The 26,213-nt window shown below is 45.3% G+C and overlaps 2 protein-coding genes across 2 annotated transcripts in view; both read left to right on the forward strand.

Moving 5' to 3' along the window:
• Positions 1 to 12,685: 12,685 nt before the first annotated feature.
• On the forward strand, positions 12,686 to 15,238 carry LOC123363417 (ATP-dependent translocase ABCB1-like). Its single transcript, XM_045004362.1, has 4 exons — positions 12,686 to 12,702; positions 13,559 to 13,712; positions 14,679 to 14,745; positions 14,940 to 15,238. Exons 2-4 carry the CDS (start codon positions 13,592 to 13,594, stop codon positions 15,133 to 15,135), a joined length of 384 nt encoding a protein of 127 aa, XP_044860297.1. The 5' UTR covers positions 12,686 to 12,702; positions 13,559 to 13,591; the 3' UTR covers positions 15,136 to 15,238.
• Positions 15,239 to 18,127: 2,889 nt separating this feature from the next.
• Positions 18,128 to 26,213, forward strand: part of LOC123363335 (ATP-dependent translocase ABCB1-like) — a 50,572-nt gene continuing 42,486 nt past the window's right edge. Inside the window, exons 1-3 of the mRNA XM_045004190.1 lie at positions 18,128 to 18,168; positions 19,363 to 19,540; positions 21,440 to 21,553. Of these exons, the coding sequence (XP_044860125.1) occupies positions 18,128 to 18,168; positions 19,363 to 19,540; positions 21,440 to 21,553 (333 nt within the window). The remainder of the gene's footprint in view (positions 18,169 to 19,362; positions 19,541 to 21,439; positions 21,554 to 26,213) is intronic.

Raw genomic sequence — 26,213 nt, forward strand, 5'->3', positions numbered from 1 at the left:
GGGTATATTCCAGCTGTAACCAGTATTTCCTTTAAGCAGATACCACCCTCCAGTCTAGCCAGTTAGGACTGATGCTAGTTAACTCAACTTGACTGATGCTGCACTGTAGTGATTAGGCCCTTCCCATTAGCAGCTGCCTCTCGGAAGGGCAATCAAATACAGTGAAGTGCTGGAACAGTCTCACAACAGGAGTTGCTGGGACAAGCAACTTAATTTTAAGAGAGAGCTGGACAAATTTCTGAGTAGGATTGTATGATGTGGTTGGTTAGGGGAGCTGGCGTCACAGCCCTGAGCGTCCCTTCTGGTTCATGTTTTATGTTCCTGAAATATCATGCTTAAGGGATTCAGCTGGTCACCTGCAGGGATTTTTCTCCCCATTGTATTCTGGTGTTTATCTCCTTCCTCTAAAGCATCAGAGATGGCCATGGCTGGAAATGGGACACTGGATGAGGTGGGCTGCTGCTCTCAGGTGTTACTGAGAATTTTCTTATGTGCTTAGCCAGCTGGCTCTTGCTCACGTGCTCAGGGTCTAACTGACCACCATGTGTGGAGTTGGGAAGGCATCTTCCCCAGGTCAGATTGGCAGTGAGCTGGGGGCGTGAGGGGGTTGTCTTCCTCTGCAGCATGTGGTGCATTTCTTGTGTTAGAATCATCAGGGTATTTCTTACTAACTCAATTCCTTGCCATGCCCGGTGCACCTCCGCGCCTCCTATTCTCTGCCTGTGACAGTTTAATCTCCTGAGGGATTTAATACTTTGGCCTAATTTCAGTTGTTGGGTTTAATGCCTGGGTGTTGGAGGCCTGTGATATACAGCAGGTCAGACTAGGTGATCCGTTTGTCGCTTCTGGCCTCAAAGTCTGACATTTGGACCTGAAGATTGTCTATTTCTAACCAAAGATGATTTTTAAAATTAATTGAGTGGTTTCATAAAATAGAACTCCTAAAAAGGGAAATGGCATTCTTCCTTCCAAAGCACACACTTTCCTTAAATCATAAACAAAACAGTCTTCAGTATTCTACAGTAATGACCCAAAATACTGTAGAGACATTATTGTAAACTATAGTGTTGTGGATCATGACAGTGTAAAAGAAAAAAAAAGGTTTAAGTTGCCATTTAAGTATAAAAAACAAAGCAACTGTTAAGCTAAGTCTTAGCCTAAAATCGTGGAACCTGTAAATGCAGGGGGCTCACATCAAAAGCAAATAAAAACAGCAAAATAGTCAGTGTGACCCTACCTTAAAATAGCAATGTTTAAAAACAAAAATAAAAAATACAAAAATAAGCAAAACATAACATAAACAAACTGCAAATGTTTTTAATTAATGCATGACAGTAAAATGTATAAATGCTTGTGTAATATTGTTTGTACTTTACAAAAACTAAGCCAAAGATGCTCTCTGTCAGTTGTGTTCTTTCCTTGCAATTGCATGTCCTAAACAAAGCTGTCTCTAGTTTTGTTGCTTCCAACCTAAAAGTAAAGTCTGTTTCTTCAACAATATTGGCTGAGCAGTGACCGCTACTACAGACCATTCCCTTCGAACCCCAGGTGCCAAGCCAGAGATAAGAGACCAAGAGGTGTCAGAGGAGGACTGACCGTGGAGCCGTCTGTCCCTTTGGGCTCTCGCCATGCAAACTTTTGCTTATGCAACAAGATCAGACGCAGAACGGTGTTGGAGAATTGGTTGCCCCATGTAAGGTCAATAATATGCATATGCGGGGCTGGGAAATGTGTTGTTGCCCCAGGTTAAGCCAATGTGTGGCTTAGGTCAGACCTATTGAGTTGAGGGGTTGTGGTAATGCCTTCAAAAAAGAACACAGGTGTGTGCAGTCCGGACAAAGGGCTTGTGATGAAGCCCTCAGGTTAAAAAAAAAAAAGAGAGAGAGAGAGAAAAAAACCTGATGAATCGTGGTGAAAATTTCCTTTATAAATTAAAAAATGCCAAAAATAAAAAACAAAAAACAAAAACAAACAATCAAACAAACAAACAAGAAACCATAGCTAGCAAGCTATAAAAAAAACACTGGCATAGCTTATTTTGGTTCAAAAATAAAACACTGGCCTGTTCAAATATGCTGCTCACAGCTAAAACTTGGCTAACAACCAAAAAAAGGGGACTTAAATATGCCCAAACAGCTGTAAAATCTGCCAAACACTGCCAAGCATTGATAAAATGTGTTAGGTTTCTTTTCTCACAAATAAAAAAAGCGCTACCCCAAAACCCTAGCAGCCTTGCCACTTCTTAAAACCAAAAAACTGGATCTATGTAAAATTCCACCTACAAAAAACTGCTTTGGTTCCACGCTAAAAAGGCCCTTACCAAGTCCTGCTAACTATCAACACCGCTGTATAGTTCCAAAAACTAACTGCCTGGACCCATGCTTCTCACTGCAAAAAACCCCTCCGCCTCAAAATAATTCCACTCCTACTATTAACCAGTCTCTCTCTCCTTCTAGTATTTCTTTTCCTCCTTCTAAAAGCAAAAGAAAAAAAAACAAGGTAATGTGCTAGTAACCTCTCCCTTGTCCACTGACAAAGCTAACCTGAATTCAGTATTTGCTACAAAAACCAAAGCACTACAGGGTGATGTGCTGGTAACCTCTCCTCAGTATAATGCTAAGCCACAATTGCTTCCAAACAAAACCCCAAAAAGAAGAACAAAAAAACCCCTCGCTCTGCTAAAATTGCCGAAGTCCAAAAATTCCTAACCACAAAAAATATTAACTAACCCTAATAAAAAAAAACAAAAAAATTATACACTGGGGAAAAAAATACTTGTAAAACTCATGGTTGAGAATGTGGTATTAATTAAATTTTGGGGTTTATTCTACAGGCTGCGCCCTGTGTTTTTAAATAAGTACTTTCAGCATGTATTGCCCTCCCTAATTAAATTGTAAATAACAAATACCAAAGGCACCTTGTTGCCACGGCCCCAGCCATCTCCTCCATTACACTATTAGCCCTGTAATACATCCAAATACAAACAATGCCATATATCTAATAAAACCCAATGGCCAGAGCCTTCATACTTTAGTAATTTATTTAAATATTGTTTTAAAAAATATTTTTAAAGTTCAAAATATCCCATATAAGCAAACAATTAAATAAAAAAACTAATAAAAAACAAATAAAAATATATAACATCACTACAAATAAGCTTCAAAAATGTAAAATTAAAGTTTTATAATGGGGTTAATATAATGGCCAAACCAAAAGTCTATACTATATATTTTTTTAAAATTCCGTATTGTTTTGGTCACCCAATTAATAAATAATCAAACTCATACTCAAAGAGTATGTTTTGCTACTAAAAATTTTACTTGTACTGAAATAATCCCAGTAACTAATAATTTAACCTGTACCATATTACAGTATACTCCTTCCTATGCTATTAATGTTAATGCCTCTCAAAATTACCTAAAAATCTTTAAACAATAAATATAATATAATGCTATCCCCCAAAAATATTAAAATATCAAATAACAATAATTAATGCCACATTAAAAACTGTAAAATTTACCCTGCCCTATCCAGCTTTCAGATCACTTTCATGTATCCAAATTGCTCAAAGGAGCTGCCATCTGGCTAGCACAGCAAAAAGTAGAGGTCACCTCTAAAAAAAAAAAAGGCTTAGCTAAGCACTTATAAAATGGTGCAAATAGTGCAGCAGCAATTTGAAATATTCTTAAGGGCCAAGAGAGCTAACCCAAGTGCAAGCTAAAGTTGGTAAATACATGTTATTTCTGCCCTTAGTTCAATAACCCAAAAGCTGTTAACAAAAATAATATTAAAAATCACTAAGACAAAAAAAATTGCAATAAATCTAGCACGTTCAAAAATTCAAAATTTCCTAAATGACCAACTAATGGCCATTCAAAATCATCTCAAGGATCAAGTGTGGCCCACTGCCCTTACTAGTGCTTCAAAAATGTCATCTAATTTGTGGCCATAAAAAAATACTTAAAAATTTTCAAAATAAATGTGCAAGTACTCGCAGTGCTCCTTCCAAACATATGGGCCGATAGGAGAGGTGTGGGCTCGCACATACCAAATCCTGCCAAGGACATAAAAAAATGCATGTACAATTAAATAATTCACTGTAATATCTAAAAAATTAAACCACCTAGTAATGCCTAGCCAATTTGTTCTCAGTGCTTCTAAAGTAACAGCTAATATTTAAATTGCAATAAAAAAAATCAGTAAACATTTTGGCCCTTAAAACCCCCATAGCTTTAATATGTAAAACAATTAAAGCAAAAGAAATTGTCACAATATTTAATAAAATACTCTAACAAAATAATTACTTTTCCAAGCTAATAATAGCTGCATATACATTAAGGCCACCTCTTTGCTAAATATGCATGTAAATTTCACCATAACCACAAAAAATCACATTATTTTTTGGCCTGCAAACAAGCCCTACAATCAAACCTTAGGTATCAAATTATTTTAATTGAGCCACTTTAATACCTAACCAATTTCAAAATTTGCGCTTACTCCTACCAAAGGTTCAAAAATTTTCTAACATAGAGGGTCAAATCCATGTGCTTGAAAATATATATTAAATTAAAAGACATGCTTTTCATACAGCCTATAAAGTGTCTATGTACTAATTATAATGTAATGTGCTATATAACTAAGGCAGTAAAACAACTCCAGCATATTATTACAATAAAAACATTAATGCGTGTATTGCTTTTATTGACTCTAAAAATATGTTGTTGTTGTTGTAAGAAATGTAATAACAAAATTGTCTTTCATGTTCATACTCATCATGCATTATTGTTATATCCAGTTAACACTTATAAGGCTAATTCTAATCCTCCTAAGCTAAAAACAAAAATACAAAGCTTAATGCAATTAAAAATTTAAAAATGTTAGTTATGCTAAAAAAAGCACAAAGGGAGGAGTGTAAAAGCAAAAAAAAAGAGGGTTTAAGTTGCCATTTAAGTATCAAAAATAAAAAAGGAACTGTTAAGCTAAGTCTTAGCCTAATATTGTGGAACGTATAAAAGCAAAGCTCACATCAAAAGCAAATAAAAACAGCAAAATAGTCAGCCTTAAAATAGCAATATTTAAAAACAAAAATGAAAATTACAAAAATAAGCAAAACATAACATAAACAAACTACAAATGTTTTAAATTAATACATGCCACTAAAATATATAAACACTTGAGTAATATTGCTTGTACTTTAAGAAAACTAAAACAAAAATGCTCTCTGTCAGCTATGTTCTTCCCTTACAATTGCATGTCCTCAATAAAGCTGTCTCTAATTTTATTGCTTCCAACCAAAAAATAAAGTTTGTTTCTTCCACAACAGTTAAATACTGAAGCTTTATTTATAAGCTTATGTCCGTTCTAAGTTACCAAAACATTTATTTCAGTCCACTACTATCCGTTCTGTTCAACTTTTAAATAATTGTGGTCATCTTTTACTTATAAAGGAGGTTTAAAAAATAATGCAATTTGCTTTGACTTTCCCTGGTCTTCTACCAAGTGATAAGTGGGGCCCTTATATCTCACTGGGTTACTGCAGGAATTATTTGCCAACTCTTCCCTTTCTCCTCCTCTCACTTTCCCTTTGCTTCCCTGGTTTTTACTTTTTAAAGTTGCTTATTAACATTACAGCAGGTCAAAAATTTTCAGATAGAACATTTTCCCATCATAAAATGCCGTTTCATCAAAATCTAAACTTTCTGTGCGGCTGTGTCAACCCTGACAAAATTTTATTTTGGGGGGGAAAGCATTTTGATAATGCTGAACAACATGTATTTACAATGCTTAGCACAATGTGTCTCCAGTCTTGGCTGGGGTTTCTACACACAAAAAGAGCAGAACCTCTGTTTTACAAACTAATTGGGGACTGAGGAGTTCATAACATCGAAAAGTTCATAAAATTGAATATCTTGAAATAGCAGTAGGTACAGTGCGAGTTGCAACATGGTGCACTGCATCACTTTCTCCTTGTCCTTCAAACCACAGCAAAACATTTTCCAACACACTGAAGCCCTCCAAATGGGAAGGAATGTCAACTTGTTCTTCATCAAATCACATTCATGCTGTGATATTCGACTTCCTCCTCCCAATCGGAGGGGAAATGATTCCTGTCACTGGTTGTTCTTCAGACTGGTGGTCATAAAATCAAGGTTGCTATAATAGTAAAATGGCCTGATTTTCTGATGTGCCAAGCACCCAGCAACTCCTCGAGAGTTCAAATAAGAGTTGTGGGTGCTTAGCATCTTCAAACTTCTGGTCAAGACTTTCCTATTTAATTCTTCTTATATTCTTAGATGGCATTCCTTGCTGTGGTATCTGAGATCAACCACGACCACCACTAAGCCTATGGCCAGGTCTACTCTTGAAAAGTCTTTGCCAGTAAAGCTATACCAGTCTACTACACCAGCAAAACGCTCCAAGTGTGGATGCAGGAGTTGTTCCTGTTCCCACTGAAATGGCAAAAATCCCATTGACTCCATTGGGATTAACACAGTTTGGGGTTTAGGACAATCATGTATTTGTGCTTCTCACCTTTCCTCCTTGCTAATCTACAGACACAGACTTCTGAGCTATGGAAGCCAAGGAGTTTATAAACTCTTAGGAAGAGTCAGTCCCTGTCCCAATGTGTTCTGTACAATGCCTAGCATAATGGGGACTGAAGTTGAGTCCTGTAATAAACTTGATAACAAAAAATAATGTTATGGTAATGAGAGCCTGGGGCCCTAGAAATAAACAGACTTGAGGGGTAGGGTTTTGAGCAATATCGAAGTCCAGCTGTAAAGTAAAAAGTAGTGGTGGTGGTGGTGAAGAAAGTGATGGGAAATGTTGCCTTTTCTTTCAAAGGGAATTATATCATTTTACCCTGAATCTTGGGGGTGGGGGGAGAGGAATCATCATATGGGGCCCAGGCCTAAACTCCTTAATTAGGCAAAACTACCAATGCTTTCCCTGACTTTCCAAAACCCTTGGGCACTCAGATTCCAGCATGATGAGGATGATATCAGCACCCAGATGGGTGGAAAGATAATTATGGGATTTTGTTTTTGCACAGTGGAAAGGGGTGGGGAGCCACAGGGTCCTGTAAAGTCTGCATAAATTTTCCCAGAGTAACTGAGAGACGTCCCTACAAGTGTGGTGAAGAATCTGAGCTTCGGGGTGTTTTTCGGAATCAACCCTCTGAACTTCTTAGGAGACATTTAAACACATTTAAGCAGGAAAGAACCACAATGGGAGGCTTTAGTCCTTTTACCCATTTCTGTTCCCCACAGCAGCACGTCTTCACCAGAAATGGTTTTCTTGCTTTGGGCGGGGGTACCTGTGGGGAAGGAGTCACTGCCAGGAGATGTGGAAAGGGGGCCCCAGAGCGCTACCTTGAAACCTGATCCCCCGGGATGTGGCGGGAGGGAAACAAGGTAGCTGAAAAGTGGGCGGCCGGCAGCAGCCTGCTGTTTATAAGGGGCAGGGGGAAGCGGGCACGGAGGTTTAGGCAGAGCAGCGTCTGGGACACACCACAGCGGGGAGGCTGCCTGGGGCAGGGAGCGGAGGCAGCGGGCTGGGAGCAGCGCAGGGAGCAGCGGGCAGGTGAGGCTCAGAACCGCTGGGACGGGGCCAGTCTCCTGCTGAGGAATCTCTCCCAGCCCCGAGCCCGGCTTCCCCTACCTGCCCGCACCGCCCCCCCCCGCCCCGGGCAGGAGGCCGCCGGGGCTCGGCCCAGGGCTGAGCGATGGGGACGCTCCAGCCCCCCTGGCGCCAGCGGCGTGTCCGAGCGACCCCCTGGCCCAGCCCCTCCCCGCTCCCCGCTCCCCTCCCGCGGGGGCTCAGCGGCGCACGCGGGCAGCGGGGCCCCTTCCCCGGCAGGAGCGGGGCCGCGTCTCTGGGGGCTGCTCGCTCCGTGGCCAATGGCAGCTCGGCGTGACCCGCGCCAGGGGAGCCCTGCCTGCCGCCGGGACTGACAGCAAAGGGCTCGCGGGCACTGCGGGGGGCGGAGGGGACAGTCAGCGGGTCCGAGCCCGGCGGCACCAGGCGGGTGTAGTGTGTTAAAGTGCTCTGGGCAGGAATGTGCTACTGGCAGCAGTTACCGGTACCTAATGTGAGAAACTGCTATTGGAGTAAACTGCTCCCGGCTGTAGCAGATGCCTACAGGTAGCAGTTTCATGCACTACGGTCCACGTGAAATTGCTACGTGTAGAAATGTGCTACCTGTAGCAATCGTTTATAGTGTAGATTGTAAGAAACAGCTCAACCGGAGCCGCGGGAAGAGGGGAAACACTCCAGGGGCCCCGGAAAACACTCGTGGGGGCCCCTGCGGGACGCGGGGCCTGGGGCAAATTGCCCCTCTTGCCCCCCCCCCCCCCTCTGGGCGGCCCTGTACTACGGAGAGCACTTTATTACACTACACTCGCAGCGGGGCTCAGGCAGTGATTTAAAGGGCCCTGGGCGGTAGCAGTGGGCAGCCAGGAGCCACTGGCCCTTTAATTCACCCCCGGAGCCCTGGGAAAGCAGGCGGTAGGCTATGAATAGCTTGGCTTTCCCACTATGTGAGAGAGACCAGTTGGGAAGCAGAGGGGAGAGCAGGGCTGCCTGCAGTCTGCCAGCACAGCACTTCCAGGCCCAGCAACTGGCCTAACTTGTAACCCCAGCCTGCAGAAAAGCCCCAGGAGAGGACAATCCACCTGTCGCTGCCTGCCAGCAACCAGAGGAGATGGCAGGAGAGACAGGCTTTCACTGCTTCCAGCCTGTCTGCCCTGCAGCCAGCCCACACCAGATCTGGGGTTTTAGAACCCAGGGGTTCCAAGCTTTAAAGACTGTCAGCACTGTTTCAGAATGGAGTGGGCGGTTAGTCCATTTCCAGTGATCGCTAGGCAGGAGCTGCTTGCCCGAATCAGTCTCCTGACCACTCAGCCAGAAATAGAACCTGAGGGAGTATCCGGCATTAGGACATGGCTATACTTGCAGATGTAGAGAGCTTTGAATGAAACCAGCCTTCGGAGAGCGCAGCAGGGAAAGTGCTGCATTCTGTCCACACTGACAGCTTCAAGCGCACGGGCGTGGCCACATTTGCAGCACTTGCAGCAACACTGGGAGCAGCTATCCCAGCATGCAAGTGACTGCAATGTGCTTTTCAAATTGGGGTGTGTGGAGTGGAGTGTGAGAGGGAAAGTGTTGTGTTTATGTGTTGGGGGAGGCAGAGAGTGGGTTTTTGGGGGGCTGAGAGCATGTCAACATGCTGTCTTGTGCATTCAGACAGCAGCAGATCCCTACTCGCAGCATTCTGCAGTAATAGTTGCTTTGTATCAGAGCAGATAAGCATGCCGGTTGTCAGAAATAGAGCTTTGAAAGGGCATATCCGCATTCATGCAGTGATTCCAAAACAATGACAAGAGTGGCCACTTGACTTGGGATTATGGGATGTTTCTGCAGGCCGATCAGAGCGCAGTAATGCAACACCCTGTTCACACTGGTGCTGCAGCGCTCCAGCGGGGGCACATCAAACGTTATTCCACAAGCCGAGGTGGAGTACCAGGTCTAGTTGCGGAGCCAGAGCGCTCTACGTGCCTTGCCAGTGGGGACAAGTAGTGAGCTAAGGCACCCGTGCCTGGTTTCAGGCACTCTAACTCACAAGTGTAGCCAAGCCCTTAGAGTTATATGGGCAGTTAGGTTGTAATTTTGCACCATGAAGGCACATTGCATCTGCAGAAGGATTTTCATCTACCTGGATCATCAAGACCTGCACTGCCAATTGCCAGTATAATAAAGTGTGTTTCTAACAGCATTTTCTTACCAGCCTGCAACATGTCTCCACATGCACCACCTGAGATGCAGGGAACAGACAGAACTGGGGGTGGGAGTGGGAAGAGACACTTTAGTTTAGGAACATTCAGAGAGTATGTGGTCACGTGACCTAGCATGCCTCTTGGCAGAGCCTTTAGTAATTACAAAGCATTATTGATCTCCAATCATTTTAATCATTTAATATTTTCACTGATTGTCTATTTCTCTTTGGTCATGTCCTTATAAAAAGTTCATAGTTATTTTTTATAATGTGTTTGCTTATGTGAGTTTGAATTATTTGTGAGTTCAAGTGCTGTAGCCACAACCTTAGTGTGGTTATCCCTTGTCTTACTGGAAGCACCACCAAGTAGCTTGATCCTTTAGCATGCCAGGAGGGGGAGGCAGGCACCTACCAGCAGGAGCCCAGGGTGACCAAAACTTTGGAACTGTCCAAAAACGGTGAGGTACCCCTCTCCTGTTTGCACTGCATTCACGTACTAAGCCAGCATTGACAGGGGGGTTACATCTCTACTTTGTTAAATAAACTTTTGCTCGTTTTCACTATAAACGTATCTAAGTGTCGTGTGTTAAGCAAAGAGGTGATCTGAGCTGGAACTGGTAAGCTGGGGTGTGCTGTTCCTTTCCAAACAGCAAATCTGTAAATGCTGTGAGTTTGCAGTGGAGCAGGGAGATGCTCGGAGAGCTCAGGGGTTGGAATGTGCCTATCGCTAACCTGTAAAGAGACAGCAGGGCCTGCCTAGGCCTAGAGGGGAGTGCTTGTGTTGCCTGTGGCCACTGGAGTTGGGGAGCTGACCCCCATCAGGCACAGACAAGACTTTCTCGTGCTAAGGGCAGGTGGCCACTGCCCTGTGTACCCCCAGGAAGCAGGCCACATTGTTGTCCTAATTTTTAAAAATGAACATAGTTCTTTAGAAAAGTAATTTACCCTGATGTAAAAATAGTATGTAATGAAAATATTTTTTCTTCCCTGGGAAAAGTTGTTGAAAGGAAACAAATAATTAATAAAGAAACATAAACATATCTTAATGTGAACTCTTTGAATGGCTATTGTCTCTGAAAGGTTGTGCTGTTTTCTTGTGTATGCAGATTTTTCACAAAGTGATCTACTTCTGCAAGTCTAATAACCATACAACAGAATAACACAATGAAGGATGATTTCATACATGACACGGAAAAGGAACCACTTAGTCCCAGTAAGTTTTTCGGTTAGTTGTTTCTTCTTTTGAATGTTAGGCTAGTTGTTGGAAGGATGTACTCCATTGCCACGAAACTAATCCACATGTTGAATCTTGTCTGGTAGCCATGAGGGATTTCTGTGGAAAAACAGATCAACCCTCCCATCGTCCTCCACAAATCATGCTGCCCTGGCTATTAAGCTTTCTTCTGTGGTGTCTTTACCCAGCGAGTATGGACCCTTCTTGGGGATCTGTGTGGAGGAAACAGCATTCAGAAAATATTCATAGCAAGCACTGAATACACGTATTCTCTTTTAACTTAATCACAGCACGGGCTGGGCGTAGCTCTGTGTGGCCTTTCTACCAACTTAAGTGACCCTGGTGTACCTAGAGAGTCACTCTAGTTTGAAAATAACTACGTCTTCCATCCTGCAAGCATTTATGCACATGAGTAGTCCCATTGAGTTTCAATGTGGCCGTTCACATGCATAAAGTTATTGACATGCATCAGAAATGGGGTCTAAGTGTGCAAATGCTCCACTATGTGAGTCAGGAACCAGTTTACTGCATTTGAAGTATTTTATATAATCATAACAAAAATAATAGTGTCCTGTAAGTCTCTACAAAGATGTTCTAAAAACTAGTGATGGAAAACACAGTAGTTATAGTTCAGGTTGAGAGAGGATAGACAGCTGGTGTGATGTGACCATCTTTTATCCAGTAGTTCACAGTCACCTCGCTATTCTGTTCTGATTCCTCTGCCTGTTTCTTTCATCCACTTGTTATTTCTCATCTTATTCCTTGATTATAAACTCTTTTGGGTGGAGATCCTCTTTTTTTGCTTGTGTTTGTGCAGCCATAGCACAGTAGGGTTGAGGCCTGTAGGTACTACTGAAATGCCAACAAATATGTCTGCCTGTTCCACTCTAAGGCCCCAATCCTGCAAAGACAAAGGCCTGGTCTACACCTAAAAGTTAAGTCCACCTAGCTACATTTCTCAGAGGTGTGAAAAATTCATGCTCTTGCGAGACATAGGTAAGCCGGCCTAAGCCCCAATGTAGGCACCATTAGTTTGACAGAAGAACTCTTCCAGCAACATAGCAGGTGGATTCACTAATCCCTTCAACCATTGTAGTAAGTGTATATGCTACAGAGAGCATAGCTGCAGCTGTGCCACTGTCGCATTTCTAGTGTAGACATACACTTAGGCATTCCCTCAGTTTTTGCAAGGCTGAGGCCCAAGTTAATCTTTAATGACTCCCCTTAAAATTATTTTTTTGAGCTGAAAATAATGTTTGTTCTCAGCTTGGATGTGATCTTTGGGGAGGAAAAAATTGAAAGTTACTGACCTGTTTCAAGAGCATGAGACAAATGTGGTTTTCCTGCTTTAAAAAAATCAACAGTTTTGGTTCGCCGATAATTCAGAAAGGGATTTATTGTGCTTCAATAGAATCTGACTTAAAAGACCTTACTATTTGTGAAAGCAAAACCTACTTTCCCCTCCACAGAATCTGCAAGTAATGGCTATTACAATCCTGCTTTCCAACATGATGAAATACCAGAGAAGAATAGCGAGTTACAGAAGAACAAGAAAAAGTAGGGGTTCCTTGATCTTAATATGCTGTTAAATTTCTTGCCTTGCCTTTCAAGAAAGGGTCTGGATTAATTTTTCATTAATCTCTTTAGAAAGAAAAATGAGGAGTCAAAGGAAAAGATGGTTGGCATTTTGAAATTGGTTAGTGCATAGTTTACTGGTTTGATTTATAGTTCTCATTGTTCCTTTTCTTTGCCTGTTGTACGTTATGTTGACAGACGAATGTGCATCCACAATACTGCATTTCGAAAGGGAAGAAAGAGGTCTGTGCAAAACTTAGTATTGCCGCACAGCCATTTTGTGCATTGATCTCAGGTCCACTCTTTAAAAATACGGCCTGTTGTGCAAAGTTCCCCCCACAGCTAACTGCCAGTGCTTGACGATGTTTCAGCACTAGCACCATGACGGAGTGAAATTCACCCATGTTAAGGACTGAAGTGAAGCATGTGCGGTAAGCAGGGCCTTGCCCTGGGTCTCTCAACTGGAGATAATTTTACCATTCATGCACAATGTCTTATGAATTATCCAGGGAAACAAGTGCCCTGTTTTTCTTAAATGTGATAACTGCTACGTACCCATTTCTGTTGGTAGGCAGCAGCCAAATGTTTGTTACTTACCTGTGCTTGTTTACATTTTCAATGCACTGAGTAAATATGTGCTGTAGTAGAATGCACCCAGGGAGGCAGTGAGTTGCACAGGTGATGTTAGATACATTCTTTTTTCTGCAGATTAGGGGATTCATCCTGCCATCGTGTCCTAACTCTCTCAATAAAACCTGGCCTAAAATGGTGTGTAAGCTTTTTCTAAGTGTATCCCATGTGTTGTGTTTGCCTTCAGACTATCTAATTCATTGCTTCATAAAGTGCTTTGGGATACCCAAATTGCAAATGGTGCTATGTAAAAACAAATCCTATTCTGTGTGTCTTAGTAGGATATTGTCACAATTATGTGAATTTGTCAACCTGCAATTAATTCCTTTTTCTTTATATTCATGTAGTTTGCGTATGCCGATTGGCTGGATACCATTTTGATGATAATAGGCTTGATTGCAGCTGTTGCAAATGGAACAGGGATGCCACTTATTTTTGTTGTCATTGGAAAGATGACAAACAGATTTGTGACGATTGGCCAAGCAGTAAATATGTCTTCAGGTAAATAAAATTTGTTCAACTTCTGAAAATATTTGTTAGGGTCTCTTATTTACTGGATTGGCAGAGGTTCAGGATGGAGTGCTGCTGTGGTGTTAAAAACCATGAAGAGCAGAGTGAATTCTGAGCAGTCTTTCCTTTTTACCCTGCTGTATAGTACAGTAGCAAAACAGACACTTGATAAATTACAGAGCAGTACATTTGGTAACTGTAAAACGATTTACTACTTTCTATAGCTTATAGTTAATCCATGGAATTCACTGCCCAACGAGGTCACAAAATCAAATTCTGTGATCGGATTTTTAAAACAACAAAATATGACCGTTAATTCTATTTTTCCTCTATATGAGCTAAGCTTATGAGAAGGGCAATCATAACTTACCCTAAAATATATGTGCTGACACCTGGAAGGGGTCTGCTATTTCTCCCAGGTCTGAAAAGTTCTGCACATTCAGTTAGGTGCATTAGTAGTGAAATTTACCCTTTTTGCAGACAGCCAGCAAAACGCTGAGCCACCACTTGGACCCTATTTGGGTGCAGTTTTGAGGCTTGGGTGGAACCTAAGTGGTGCATAAAAGTCGGCCTTATGGTGTCTGCGTGGATGAATTTTGCCTTGTGTGAGGTACAAGGGGGAGTTATCAACTTCTGAAAAATCAGATATTGGCCACTGTTGGAATCTGAAGGTCAGAACAGATGAAGCTATGATCTGACCAGTGCCCTTTGCGTAGTGAGCTAAACCCATGACATCACTCTACAGTAACCCTCTGAGCTGACTCAGACGTTTGCCCTGTTTAATCTTCCACTGGAAGGATGACGGCCACCATGAAAGTTATAAAACTACAGAGCTGTTGCAGGGAGTGTAGCGTCATACAAAACACCCATAAGATTATGGCCTAAAACCACCATGATTTCTTTTATGCCTGTTCTAATAAAACTGAATATTTTTCTTTGTTATAATTAATCTTTCAGCTGTGATGAATAGTAGCTCTACTTGTCCAGTAATGCCAGGTTTGGATATAGAAGCTGAAATGACCAGGTAAGAACCTCTGCAATTATTTTCATAAGAATAGCACAGTGTAGTTTCTATATTTTTTTTGTCCATTAGACTGTAAGCCAAATTTGGCCCTCAATTACATCCCATTGGCTTCAGCAGGGTTGAATGTGACCTGATGTGTCTAACTTATCTTGCAATATGCAATTGACCTTATGGACTTTTACTATTTACTACAGGTTTGCCTACTACTATGCGGGTATTGGCTTTGCTGTAGTGATACTGAGCACCATCCAAGTCTGGACATTTCTGACCTCAGCTGCAAGACAGACAGCAAGAATCCGACAAAAGTTTTTTTTTGCAGTACTTCACCAGGAAATAGCTTGGTTTGATATCAGCAAGATTGGAACGTTGAACACCCGACTGACGGAGTGAGAAGGGTTTATTTATCTATGCACCAGAAACCTGAGCCAAAAAGAAGTCTGATGTTTACCTTTATAGAATTAGCTACAGGGAATTTCCAGGAAACCTTTTTAACTAAGACCCAAAATATTTCTTCTATGTGAGGGAGGAATTCGTTACCAGTTTTCACTCCACTTTCACGGTTTCAGTGACATTTCCACTGCAAGGGCTTATGCTGTGAAATGCAATATCTTACTCCTCTGACATTGGCTTGGTAGTGTCTATGAGCTATTTTGCAAACTACTGTAGATAAACAGGTCTGCTGTCTCCAGCTAGTTTACAAACACTGAAAACCCTGACATTGTATGAAATGAAACTGCACTCATAGTTACAGGCACTGTTATCATTTTGAACCTGATCCAAAACCAGTTAAAATCATTAGGAATCTTTGGATCAGGTCCCATGTGCAGAGATTCAGAGGAAGGTATGATCAGGGTATGCAGAGTTTCTCCAGATTTAATGTTTGCAGGGAGGGATATGCCCAGTTTTTGGAAGATGTGAATCCTGAAGGGAATGAGAGAGGCTTGAATTTCACTAATCCTAGTTCCCACATATATAAATAACAAGAGAAAATTAGCATGACACACAATGATTTTTCAATTAATAATTTACTAACACTGTACTTCTCACTGTATAGGATGGAAAAAGGAGATATTTCTTGCCTCAAAGATCGCAAAATCTAATAACAAAATTGAAGATGATCGGATACATAGGGGAACTTAGAGGAAAAAGTAATGTAAAGGTTTTGGGATGATTTCTTTTTAATGGATTATTCCTTTTGGCTATTGCATGAATGAATTGGGTCACGTGTGAATGAGCAGGGGTAGCAATGGCAGAAGTCTATCTGGAGGTTACATCACAAACAATGAGTTGTGCTCTGCTAGTTCCTAGCCCCACAAAGAGCCATTGCTGCTGTTCAGTATCCATGTCCAAAATTCCTACTACCCAATGATTTGAACAGTTAAACTTCTGACAAGCTTCTCTCCAGCAAAACAGAAAAATGTGTGAGGAGGAGGCATTCATCAAAGTTAACAAATCTCTTTTTAATTAACAGTGACATTAACACCATCCACGAAGGCATTGGAGACAAGTTCTGTATATTTGTACAATTCTTTTCCACGTTTCTGACAGGGATTGTTATAGGATTCGTCTACGGATGGAAACTGACTTTGGTGATTTTGTCAGTTAGCCCTCTCCTTGTTGCAGCAGCAGCAGTTGGATCATTTGTAAGTGCTGAGGGAAAACAAATAAGAATTTTACCTCTAAAAACAGAGGGAATGACCCCCAAAGCAATATGACCCCAAAGTTTGGAGAGCATGGAAAGCAGCCCTTCTCCTACTCCACTGGCTCCTGCCCCAAAATTTGCAGAGCTCTGTCTACACTGAGCATGAGCGGGCAGGCATTAGCATGCCATGGAGGCCTGGACTTCTTCCAGTTAACACCACTCACCACATGGGAAGAGGATGATCAGCATTCATCAACTGTGACCACATTAGTAGATATTGCTTGTAATGCACAGAAAAATTTACAAAATGTTTCCATGTGTAGATTGTGTTGGTTTTCGCCCCCCCTTTCCCCCACCTAAGCACTGAAAATGGTGGAGGAAGAAACAGGATTGTGACCTGTAATTAAGATAGCTAAGTTATTTACATGGCCTCCATTACTATAGTTTCTGAGTGCCACACAAGCTTCATCATGTTTAGCCTCACAACACCATGCAAGAGAGGGGATTCTCATGTTACACATGGAGAAGTGAAAAACGGAGAAAAATTACTTACCCAAAGTTGCCCAGGAAAAGTGTATTGGAGTGGGGACTTGAACCCAGGTTTGCTAAATTCTAGGCTCTTTTGCTAACGGTTTGATCACCCTTTGTATCAGTACATAATTTACACCATTTAAATAGATTTTCATAAAATACTTTCCCCTTCCCCCCACCCTCCCAATTTCCCAGTTCCTGGCATCATTCACTACAAAAGAGCTGACTGCTTATGCTAGAGCAGGAGCTGTGGCGGAAGAAATTTTGACATCTATCAGAACAGTTGTTGCTTTCAATGGAGAGATGAAGGCATTAGCAAAGTGAGTTTTTTTAACTAATTATTGATTGTACATAATATTTGGGAAAGTGATGTGGTTATTTAAAAAAAAATCAAAGATGATCAATCAGTTTATCCCCCAGACAGCTGAGAAATTCAGATGAAGATAAATATGATCATATGGAAGGAGATGTTTTCTGTCACTCATGAATATTTGCAATCACTCAATTGACCTACATTATGGAGGGACATTGTAAGGCCCAATTTCCCTCTGACACTAACCTGAAGTTGAATTTGGAAGCTGAGGCTACAGAAAATGCAATCTTCTCTAAGGCTCCAGTCCAACAAAGCACTTATGCAAATACTTTAAGCACATGCACACTCCCACTGAAATCATCAATTAAAGTGTTTACAGTTAAGTTCATGCTTTACTGGATCATGAGCTTAGGTAAGATTTCCTATCACTTTCCTATGTCATCGACTTCAAGGGGGCTACCCACATGCTTAAGTACGTGCTTAGTGCTTTGCAAATAATCCTCCTCTTGATCTAATCTGAACAGCACCAATGATAACCCAGCATTCTATGTGGAAGAAATTAATTGCACATCATTTTAGGATCCCTTCACTACTGCGTAAACTGTGCCATTCATTTTGGGCCTTCCCACTTTTGGTCAGGGCATTTTTGTACATAATATATGTGTCGAGAGGTTCCTACAAAGCTTCTGAGCATGTCATTGAACAATAAAATGATATGCATGTCCTCCTGAAATGTTCTGGGAACATTGCTGGGCTGAGCAGTGCTTTCTATAATGCCCTTCAGAAGCTAAAGGGGATTAGATAGCTAATGAGTGAACAGAAGCTGCTATTGATTGATGGAAAACCATAAGCTTGTAAAGGAATCACAAGCAAAAAGTTATACTTTTGGCCTGGCAATGAGTTGTTGTCTGCATTATGTGAAGAAGTACTTCATTCTGTAAGTTTTAAACCTACTACCTACTAATTTCATTGGGTACCCCTGGTTCTTATATTACATGAAGGGGTAAATAAGAATTTCCTATTCACTTTCCCTTCATTCATTTTCTAGACCTCTATCATATCCTCTCTTAGTCATCTCTTTTCTAAGATGAACAGTCCAATCTTTTTAATCTCTCCTCAGATGGAAGTTGTTCCAAACCACTAATATTTTTTGTTGCCCTTCTCTGTACCTTTTCTAATTCTAGTATATCTTATTTGAGATGGAGCAACCAGAACTGCACACATTATCTGAGGTGTGGGCATATCATGGATTTACACAGTGGCATTATGATATTTTCTCTCTTATTAGCGATCCCTTTCCTAATGGTTCCTAACATTCTGTTAGCTTTTTAGACAGCTGCTGGACATTGAGCAAATGTTTTCAGAGAATTGTCCATGATGTCTACAAGATCTTTCTTTAATTGTATCAGTTAAATTAGGCCTGATCGTTCTTTATGTATAGTTGGGATTGTTTTCCAATGTGCATTACTTTGCATTTATCAACATTGAATTTCATCTGCCATTTTGTTGCCCAGTCACACAGTTTTGTGAGATGCCTTTGTAGCTCTTTGCAGTCAGCTCTGGACTTAACTATGTTGAATAATTTTGTATCATCTGTAATTTTTGCACCTCATTGTTCACCCTCTTTTTTCATATAATTTATGAATATGTGAACAGCACAGGACTCTGTACAGGGTCCCCAAAGGATCTATAATTTTTCTCTCCCTGCTGTGAAAACTGACCATTTATTCCTACCCTTTGTTTCCTATCATTCTTATCCCAAGTCTTTGCTTAAGAGCCTTTGTTTAGGACCTTGGTGTGGACTTTCTGAACTGGATCACCCATGTCCACACGCTTGCTGAAACTTTCAAAGAATTTTAATAGATTGGTGAGGCACAATTTCCATTTACAACGTTTTGTTGACTGTTCCCCAACATATCATGTTTATCTGTGTGCCTGATAATTCACTCAGAGCAGCCATGGGCCAGATCCTCTGTTGATGTAAAATCAATGAAGCTGTGTTGATTCACACCATCTAAGAATCTGGATAATTGATTTTTATGGCAGAAAACCCTGGAAGCATGAGAGGAAGCTAGGGAACTGAATGTCATCTGGGTACATACCAAATTTAACATTTATCATCTGTTTTCAGATATGATGTTAACCTGGAGAATGCTAGGAAAGTTGGAGTAAAAAAATCCATTACCACATACACATCTTTGGGTTTCACAGAGTTTATTTCATTTGGAGCCTTTGCTCTTGCATTTTGGTATGGAATCAAACTCACAGTGGAGGAGAAAGAGAATTATGACATCGGACATGTGCTAATTGTAAGTACAGCACAGTATAGTCTGATTAACTGAGGCAAACTTTTTAAAAATGGTCTATAAATTAAGTACTGCATAAAAAGATCTATAATTTCTGCTGAGGCACAACATACCTATCAGACTAAGTCTTAAAACATGTTTTAATATAAATCAACAGAAATGTTGAATCTACATACTTAAGACCTCAAAGTTCCTAAACAAATATCTCATTTGGTCACTGTCATGCTGTCTGGAGTGATGCACGACCATGAGTGCCTACCTCAGGGCAGGCTGTCAGAAAACAGGGTAGACACCCTAAACTGGTGCTGTGTTCTATAATTAGATTTCACCAAGCCAGTAACAAATGTGATTTCCTGGATCATTACACCAGTCTTACCATGGAGTCACAGACAGACTCTCCAGTCTATCTTGCCACACAGACAAACCCGACTTTGTGATAAAAGGTCATTTACACCAAAAATCACACCACATTCAGGTTGCTTCCAGTCCCAGAGACTAATCACTTACCCCAGATCATTTGGTATCCTAGATTTTATACCAAAGACAATGCTGGTAGACAATTCTGTAGTAAACTAACTAAAGATTTATTAGCTAAAAAAAGGTAATACGAGTTATTGAGAGATTAAAGCAGATAAAATATATGTACAAATGAGTCAGTTTATAATTTCAAATGATAGCAGAAATGTAGTGATCTGCCAGTTTTGCAAAAGTCTCTCAGTGTTCAGGGAATCTCCATCTCTATGTTCATTTATTTTGCCCTGTTAGAATCCAAACAGTGCAGAGATGAAGGATTTTTCCCTGAATCCATACTCATAGTTTTCTTCCCAAAGAAAACAAGCTGACAGAGTCAATACCCATGTGGGCTTTTCCTTTGATGGCAGAGAGTGAGGAATACATTTGGAGTCTTTGACCTTTGATCATCACACACAATGACCACTTGCTTTGAAATTAACACTTTTCTGTTAAATTCTTCATTTGCATTCCACAAGACTTCTTTCTCATTTGATGGATTATTTACTGACAGGGGCATACACTATGTGAATGTTTGCTACAGCATTATAACGGGATCCAGATAAGTGTTTAACTAATGCATTGTTTTCAGTGCATTAACATCCCATTAGTTTTCATGAAGTTTAAACACCAAATACATTCTTATACATGTAACAATAACTTTGCTCTATACTAATACACATGTGAATTGGCCTGGCTTCCAGCTATGCATCTGTAATCACTGAGTGAGGTCTGGGGTTTTGGCATGAGCTGGCGCCTGGTCTGCTAGTGTCACAGCCATGGGACCATCTTTCATTTTTTTAAATCCCTGCAAGGGATTTTTGTACTTTATCAAAATTTTTAGATTATTTTTCCTTTGGAAAGGAATAAGGCCCTGATCCTGCAAAGACTTAGGTATGTGCGTTATGCACTGTGAGTAGCCCCACTGACTTCTGATGAGAACTTGACGTCAGTGGAACTAGTCACAAGGCATAATGTTAAGTGTGCACTTTGAAGGACTGGGGCCTCAGGAAACTGTGGATTAACTCTCTTTGAGGACACTGAGGTTTTTAATATTGCAAAGAGATGGAGAGATGTCTAATTTCACTATTTATTCTCTTAATGGGAGTTAATGAAAACAGGAGCAATAAAAAAAGCTAATCCAACTGTTAAAGGGCATGTAGGTGCACACAATAGCTACATTCACCACGTCCTGTGTCAAATCCAGCGAAAGAATAAAAACTGGGGGAGTTGGAAAAATGCAGCCTGAAATCTTAGTTTTGATTTTCTTTTTTATATTTTTTTTTCTGGAAAAGCTCTTACAGAACCACCAGGATTACCATGACATTTAACACTAAGGAAACTGCAGGTCTGGAACCACTGTACACTAGCTCCTGTTTTGTTTCCCTGTAGGTATTATTCTCTGTGCTCCGTGGCGCATTCTACCTCATCCAGGGCTTCCCACACTTGGAATGTGTTGCCAGTGCTCGAGGTGCTGCCTATGAGGTGTACAAGGTCATCAGTAAGGTACTGTGACAGACCCAGACCAGTGGGGTACAGGAGTCTGGTCCTATTAGTATCCAGGAAGTGGGCGGGCGAAGCCCGCCCACTGCTAAAGGACCTCCCCCCAGCCTAAGGAGAGGATCCACAGGTCCGGGACACTAACTAAGTACGTGGGACAACTAATGAAAAAAACAGGAGCGGGAGTGAGGTCAAAGGGCTAAATGAAGGGAACCAGATGGGGACACCGAGCAGAGAACCCCGGACAACGCCCACTGCTCCTCGAAGGCGTCAAGGGAGCCAGTGGACGCCGCCCAGAGGAACTCCGCCCGGATGCGTGAACGGATGGAGGAGCGGAAATAGGCCCCACAGTCGCAGGAAGTCCCATCGGCCAACCTCCTCTCTCTGGTTTTATAGATGGCCAGTTTGGCCAGGACTAAGAGGAGGTTGACAAGGAGATCCCGCGACTTCGTGGGGCCACGGATGGGGAGTGCATAGATAAACAGGTGAGGGGAAAAGTGCAACCAAAAACACAATAGGAGATCCAAGAGGAGCCGGAACAGGGGCTGCAACCTGGCGCACTCTAAATAAACATGCGCCAGGGTCTCCTTCACGCCGCAAAAGGGGCAGGTGTTGGGGACAGGGGTAAACCGCGCCAAGTACACGCCCGTGCTCATGGCCCCGTGAAGGAGCCACCAAACTACATCCCCGGCGGGCCTCGGGACTAGGGCAGAATACAGGCTGGCCCACCGGGGCTCCTCACCCTCGAGAGGTGGCAGGAGGTCCCGCCATTTCGTATCGGGGCGGGACGCGAGGGTGAGGTAATGAAGCGTGTGGAGCACGAGCGTGTACAGATGTTTTCTTGGCGCGGTCTGGAACAAAACCGGCTGCAGATCGGGCAGCCGGCTTGCAGTGAAAGGGCGAGGGGGGTGATTGGGGCCACGGGGCAGGGGCCCGATAAAAAGATCCACAGGGCCCGGGGTGGAAGGTGGGCGGGGCGTGCCCTCTCGCAGGACCCGGTCGAGGTAAACCCGAGCAGCGGGCAGTAAAGCGGCCTTCACCTCCTGAAGTACGCGCCGGGGGGTACGAGGGCTGGAGAGCCCCATGCGCTGAGCGAGCGTCAGGGGATCCAGCCAGTCTCCCCGGTCGTAGTCCAGGAGGTCTCCGACCCTGGTGACTCCTGCCAAGACCAGCCTCTGGCGCACCGCGGGGGACTCCGCCACCTGCACACGGAGACGGGGGTTGTGTAGCAGGGGCTCCGCGAGGAGATCGACCCCCACGGTGGCCGCCACGGACCTGGTCGTTGAAAAGAGCTTCCAGGTCCGGAGGAGGTCTTGGTAGAAGACCGGCAGCCCAGAGAGGTCTCGCGGAAGACCTCTCGGATGGAGAGAAAAGAGCTGCCGGTCGTATCGGAGCCCTCGGAAGCGGCGGAGGAAGGTGTGTGCCAATACGCTCCACGCCGGACTACCCACACCGTACAGGAGCCTCTGCAGGGCCTGGAGGCAGAAGACGTGGACCTGAGTGCGCAGGCACTTCAGGCCCTGCCCCCCCTCCTCCAGGGGCAGGTGGAGGACCCCTGCAGAGACCCAGTGCGTTCCTGGCCAGAAGAACTCCAGAACCGCCGTCCGGAGGTTGGCCAGGAAATCCGGGGCCGGGACCAGGGTGTTGAGCCGGTACCAGAGCATGGACAGGACTAATTGATTCAGCACCAGCGCCCTCCCTCGAAGAGAGAGGCACCGGAGTAGTCCTGCCCATTTCCGGAGCCGCGCCCTCACCCCGCCCTCTAAACCATGCCGGTTCTCCGGCGGAGACGGATGCGTGGCAGAAAGGTAAACGCCGAGATAGAGCAGCGGACCCGCGCTCCACCGGATGGCCTGAAGCGCGGGTGGGAGGGAGCTCGCCTGCCACCCAGCCCCTACCACCAGGCCAGAGCTCTTGACCCAGTTGACCCGGGCGGAGGAGGCCGCCGAATAAATGGCCTGGCAAGCCTCCACCCGCGCCAAGTCGCCCGGGTCCTGGACCACGAGGAGCACATCGTCGGCGTACGCCGACAGGACCAGCCGCAGCTCCGGCTCCCGGAGCACCAACCCCGTCAACCTCCGACGGAGGAGACAGAGGAAGGGCTCGATCGCCAGAGCGTACAGCTGACCCGAGAGGGGGCACCCCTGCCGTACTCCTCGCCCGAAGCTGACCGGCTCGGTCAGGGTCCAGTTGAGCCTGACCAGACACTCCGCGGAAGCGTACAGCACCTGGAGAAAACCCACAAACTGGGGTCCGAAGCCTAACGCTTGCAGAGTGCCCAGGAGATACCCGTGATCCACCCTGTCGAACGCCTTCTCCTGATCCAGGGACAGGAGGGCGAACGACAGACCATCCCTACACCCTAATTCCAGAAGGTCCCGGACCAGATACAAGTTATCAAAGATCGTGCGGCCCGGGACGGTGTAGGTCTGGTCCGGGTGGACCACGTCCGCCAGCACGGACCCTAGCCGAATCGAAATGGCCTTCGCAATGATTTTATGGTCCGTGCTGAGGAGCGAGATGGGACGCCAATTCCGTAAATCGCGGAGGTCCCCCCTCTTCGGCAATAAGGCGAGCACGGCTCGCCTGCACGAAAGAGGGAGGACCCCGCTCCGCAAAGACTCGGCCCAGACGGTGACTAGGTCTGGGCCGAGGACGTCCCAGAACACGCGGTAGAACTCCACGGTCAGCCCGTCCATGCCCGGAGATTTATTGGTGGGCATGCGACGGAGGGCTTCCGAGAACTCGGCCAGAGTGAGAGGCAGCTCTAGCCGGTCCTGGTCGCCCGCGCTGACCGTCGGGAGTCCGTCCCAGAGCACTTTGCAAGCGTTAGGATCGGTCGGATCCGGGGAGAAAAGAGCCGCGTAGAAGGCCCTGGCCCTCCCGCAGATCTCCGGCGGATCCGTGAGGGGGGTGCCGTCCTCCGCCAGGAGGCAGGTGACGTGCTTTTGGGCCCCCCTCCTTTTCTCCAGGGCGTAGAAGAAGCGGGAGCCGCGATCCATCTCCCGAAGGAGGCGGATGCGGGATCGAACAAAGGCACCCCGGGCTCGATGATCCTCGAGGGCCCGGAGCTCCTCCCGCTTCTCCCGGCACGCTCCGCAGAGGGATGGATCCTCGGGGCTGGCGGCCAGACGCCTCTCCAGCTTCAAAACCTCCCGTTCCAACTGCTCTATCGCCGCATCTCTCCGTCGGCTGGCGCCCCGGGTGTAGTCGCGGCAGAAGAGCCGGGCGCGCACCTTCCCCAGGTCCCACCATCGCCGCGCCGAGGGAAAGGCGCGTCTCTGCCCTCGCCAGGCCAGCCAGAACTCCCGGAAGGATGCCACGAAGCCCACGTCCTCCAGCAAACTATTATTAAAATGCCAGTAGGCCGGCCCCGGCCTCTCCGCGCAGAGAGAGGCCGTCACGGTGGCAAGGTGGTGATCAGAAAAGGGGGCCGGCCGAACGCTGGAGGAGTGGGCTCGTGAAAGGTGGAAACGTGACAGATAAATGCGGTCCAGCCGGGAGTGGCGCGACCGATGGGCCTCCACCCGGACGAAGGTGAACGTCGAGACGTTGTCCGGGTGGTGGTCGCGCCAGACGTCCACCAGGGAGTGGCGTTCGACGATCTCCCGGAGGACGTCCGCTGCGGCCGGGCACTGCTCGGTCTCCGAGCGGTCCCGTTCCTCGAGGGTGGTGTTAAAGTCCCCGCCCAGGACCAGGCACTCACGAGGATCCAGGGAGCCGAGGAAGGCGGACGCCTGCCGATAAAAACGCAACCTCTCCGGGCCCGATGTCGGGGCATAGACGTTGACGAGATTAACCACAAGCCCCTCCATACAGACCCGGAGGTGCAGCAGGTGGCCCGGCACAGCCTCGGCGACCCCCAGCACCTCGGGCCGTAGGTCAGGGGAGAACAGGGTCGCCACTCCCGCCGAGCGAACCGAGAGGTGGCTAAAGTAGACCCTGTCCCCCCACTCCAGCCGCCAGCTAGCTTCAGCGGCCGGATCTGTATGGGTCTCCTGCAGGAAAACCACAGAGTACCCCCCGACCCGAAGGAAGGAGAGCACCTGGCTCCTGCGGAGACCCATCCTACAGCCCCGGGCGTTCAAAGTGGCAAAGATGATCGTCGCCATGAGGAGTGCTGGGGGGGATCCTCGCTGGCAGACATGCCCACGGCCTCCGTCGGGCCGCGCAGCCGTGACCAAACCCGTGGGTGAGGAGAGAGTCACGGAAGAGGCAGACCCGCCGGTAGGTCGCGGCGGCCTGCTTCCCGGTCCCCTTACCCTCCCCTATGAGGGCCTTTGCGGCCCGGAGGATTAGATGGAAATCCCCCCACCGCTGGAGCGCGAGTTGGACTTTGTTACGGGAGCCACGGACGTCCTCAAGGAACGCCCGCAGCTCCTCCCTCAGCGCATGGGGGGGCGGGGTAACGGATCGATGACTGTCCCCCAGCGGGGCCCCCATCACAGCCCCGTGGCCCACCAAGGCGGGCAGGCAGGGGGCAGACCCTCGACGTGGCGTCCGATGGGCCGACGCCACGCGGCCCGCCCCGCTCCCCAGTTCAACAGGGGGCGGCGGAAGGAGAGCAGCAGCCCCTGATGGGTCAGAGCAGGGAAAAACAATTAAGGCCACACCCTGGGGAGTATCCCGAGGGGCGGCAATGGCATCACGGGAGGTGGAGGGGACA

The sequence above is a fragment of the Mauremys mutica genome, chromosome 2 (assembly GCF_020497125.1).
Source record: "Mauremys mutica isolate MM-2020 ecotype Southern chromosome 2, ASM2049712v1, whole genome shotgun sequence".
Taxonomy (NCBI): Eukaryota; Metazoa; Chordata; order Testudines; family Geoemydidae; genus Mauremys; species Mauremys mutica.